At 34.3% G+C, this 3,062-nt stretch overlaps 1 protein-coding gene across 1 annotated transcript; it reads left to right on the top strand.

Annotated features, from left to right (window-relative positions):
• The first annotated feature begins 1,271 nt into the window (after window positions 1-1,271).
• Window positions 1,272-2,779, top strand: LOC133445543 (interferon-induced protein 44-like). The gene is made up of 3 exons (XM_061722867.1): window positions 1,272-1,503; window positions 2,242-2,342; window positions 2,440-2,779. Exons 1-3 carry the CDS (start codon window positions 1,272-1,274, stop codon window positions 2,599-2,601), a joined length of 495 nt encoding a protein of 164 aa, XP_061578851.1. The 3' UTR covers window positions 2,602-2,779.
• The last annotated feature ends 283 nt before the right edge of the window (window positions 2,780-3,062 follow it).

Here is a 3,062-nt window from a genome sequence, read left to right on the forward strand (position 1 = left end):
TTTCACCATACGTGTATAGCTAATTTACCTCATTTAAACTAGAAACTACAACAGTACTTGTATATACTGTCATGCACCCTAAACAGCATTATTGTTTGAAGATAGACTGGATTTTTGGAGCTGCTCTGATGTGCACAGCCAGGACTTTGTTTGACAAAAGAATTCACATCATTCACTCTCTGATTAAGAAAATATGATACTTTTATGCAAAATTCAGAAGCCTTTCATCTCTTTTGATCCTACGTTTCATTATGTAAAAGCATGTTAAAAATAATTTGATCTGAGTTGTTAAAACCTCAGATGTTCGACATCTAACTTGTTTTCACTGTGGCATAATTTTGTTCAATAAAAAATGAAGATAACATTTTTTTTAGAAATATTTAATATCTACATTATTCAATGGGGATGCGTCAACATCTTTGGGAATTAGATTATTTTCTTTTAGTCTCAGAGTTTAATAAGAAGGTATTTATATCGTTCTCTGTGTTTGCCTGACTCAGATTAGTCGCTGAGAGTAGATTGCTACATCTAACCTCTGTGAAAAACACATCTTCCTAATAACTCTAAAATGCTTTTATTTACATTTTATGACTGTTATCTTGTGTAGAAGAAATTATATAAAATGACCTCCAAAATATTATGTATTATTTTTAATGTATTTAACTGGCAGAGTATTTGCCTCCAGCAATACTGTTAACGTGCAATCAGTGTATCATGTCATAGATTATAATAGTCTTTGAAAATCCTACATAATAACATGTTTATGATGAGTTAAAGGGCCACTGTCCAGCACGACTACTTGGTGTAGGGTGGGGGTTTTTGTATGTTTTGTCACACTGGGATGAAGGATGTGAACTGCTCCACCATCTAAGACACAGAAGTGAGGAGGTTGTCACAAATTTTGTCTCTAATGAAAACAATCTTATCTAAAAAGATCTTTTCTGTTTTAGTCGATTTATTATTCGGTGTGTTATCTGAACAAACATGTTGTTGCCAACCTTAAGCAGTGCTAACACAAGTTTGTGGTGGTTGCATCATAAGTTTATTTTCTAAATTTCTGGTTGATCTTACAGTATGAAACCCATAAAATCCAGAAGGAAGGAAGAGGAAACTTCTACCCCTTTGTGTTCAATGACATCATGGGTTTGGAAGAAGGGGATGACAACGGAGTTAATACACATGACATCAAACTGGCTCTGGAGGGACATGTGAAAGAGAAACACAAGGTTGTTACATACGTCCTTCATTTACTTTGTTTGATGAAGAATTACATGCTCTTATACAGTAGAAATCTGTTTAATTTTCCAGACCTCTGTACTTTTGAATTTCTGCAGTTCAATTCTTCATGTCCTCTGTCCCATGGTGATCCTGGCTACAACTCCTCACCATCGCCTGATGACAGAGTCCATGTTCTGGTTTGTGTTTATTCTGCCAATGCCAGTGAAGTGAAATCCTCCGTTTTAGAAAAAATGAGGGAGATCCGAGAAGCAGCCAGTGAGTTGGGTAAGAAAACATAAAACAGTAGCGGGGATCAGAGAGAGATGAACTGTTTTAAAATAAGTTCAGGAAAATGGTAATATTTTTGTTTTCCAAGCAAAATATTGTATTATGGTGAAAAAAACCTATGCTGAATGGCATTACTTACATATTAATTATGTAAAGTGTGAAGATGTTGTGTCACAAAGGTTTGCAGCTGCTTAAAGGTTTAGGTTTTAGTCCTGTCTTTAAAAAAATGGTGTTGCACTTGATTGATGACAAGTCAAGTGTTAAAATCAGCTCCCACAGATTGAGTCTTTTTTCAGGTTTATGAAACTCTATATGCTACATGAGTTTTATAATTACTCTCGAGATTTCTGAAAATTTAAGACTTTTGTTCCAATCCTGGAAGTCTGTTAATATTACAGCAAATAGATCCTATATAATATATGTTACCTTAAAGAAAAGACAGAACAGAACAGTGTATACATAAAATGTCTAAAACAAACTCCAAACAAACCTTCATTTAACATTTATTTTGAAATAAATCTAAAGAAGGTACCATATACACACTTTTGCTGAATTAATTCTTAGCCTCAAATGACTTGCAAAACTTGATATCAGACATTTTCATAATTACATTGTAAGTATATATAATTACATAATACATTATTAATACTTCTGTCTAGTCTGAAAGCATGATAATGCTCATGTTGAGCAAGTATTCATGCTAAAATAGACAAAAATACACCTCCTTATCTGCAGGTATTCCTCAACTGGCTGTTCTCACCCACATTGATGAGGCGTGTGGTGAAACTGAAAAGAGACTGAGGAACGTCTACAACAGCAAATATCTGAAGAAAAAGGTGAATTTCAGCTGCATTTCACATTTTATAATGTGAGCTCCAACCCACAGAAGTAAACATTGAAGTTACAATAAAATGTTTTTCATTTTAATTTTAGATGTCAGACTTCAGCTCCAAACTGGGGATTCCAATGAACTGCATTCTCCCTGTGAAGAACTACAGTCAGGATTACAACTCCGATGAGGATGTCAACACTCTGATCCTGAATGCACTGAAACTGATGATTAACTTTGGCGATGACTTCATCAACAAACTATAAAGAGGCAGCGTGTATTTTTGACGTGTGTCACTGCATGAATTATGGCTTTGCTTACCAGGATGAAAAAGTTCACATTTTTTATAATAAAAAAAAAAAAATGGGACAGAATAAAACCTAAATGTGAAATGAAAAACTCCGATCTCCATGGACAGACACACTTTGTCATGAGTTTTTGAAAGATTTAAGTACCAGCATGTGAAAAAAAAAAGACAGCCACGAAACAGAAATGTCACTGTGTAATAAATGTCTCTGTATTAATATTGTTTGTATGTTATTTCTTGTATAGACCACACAAGCCCATATATAGATGTCCATCACCGATCCTGTAAACTACTGTCAAAATTAAAGTGTGTTTGGAAACGTATCTTGAAAGTCACAATGTAAATATTAGCATTTTACCTCAATAGCTTTCAGGTCATGTGATCAATTAACTCAGAATCAGTGTGGGATACTGTCCTGGC

Source organism: Cololabis saira, chromosome 6 (genome assembly GCF_033807715.1).
Source record: "Cololabis saira isolate AMF1-May2022 chromosome 6, fColSai1.1, whole genome shotgun sequence".
Lineage (NCBI taxonomy): Eukaryota > Metazoa > Chordata > Actinopteri > Beloniformes > Belonidae > Cololabis > Cololabis saira.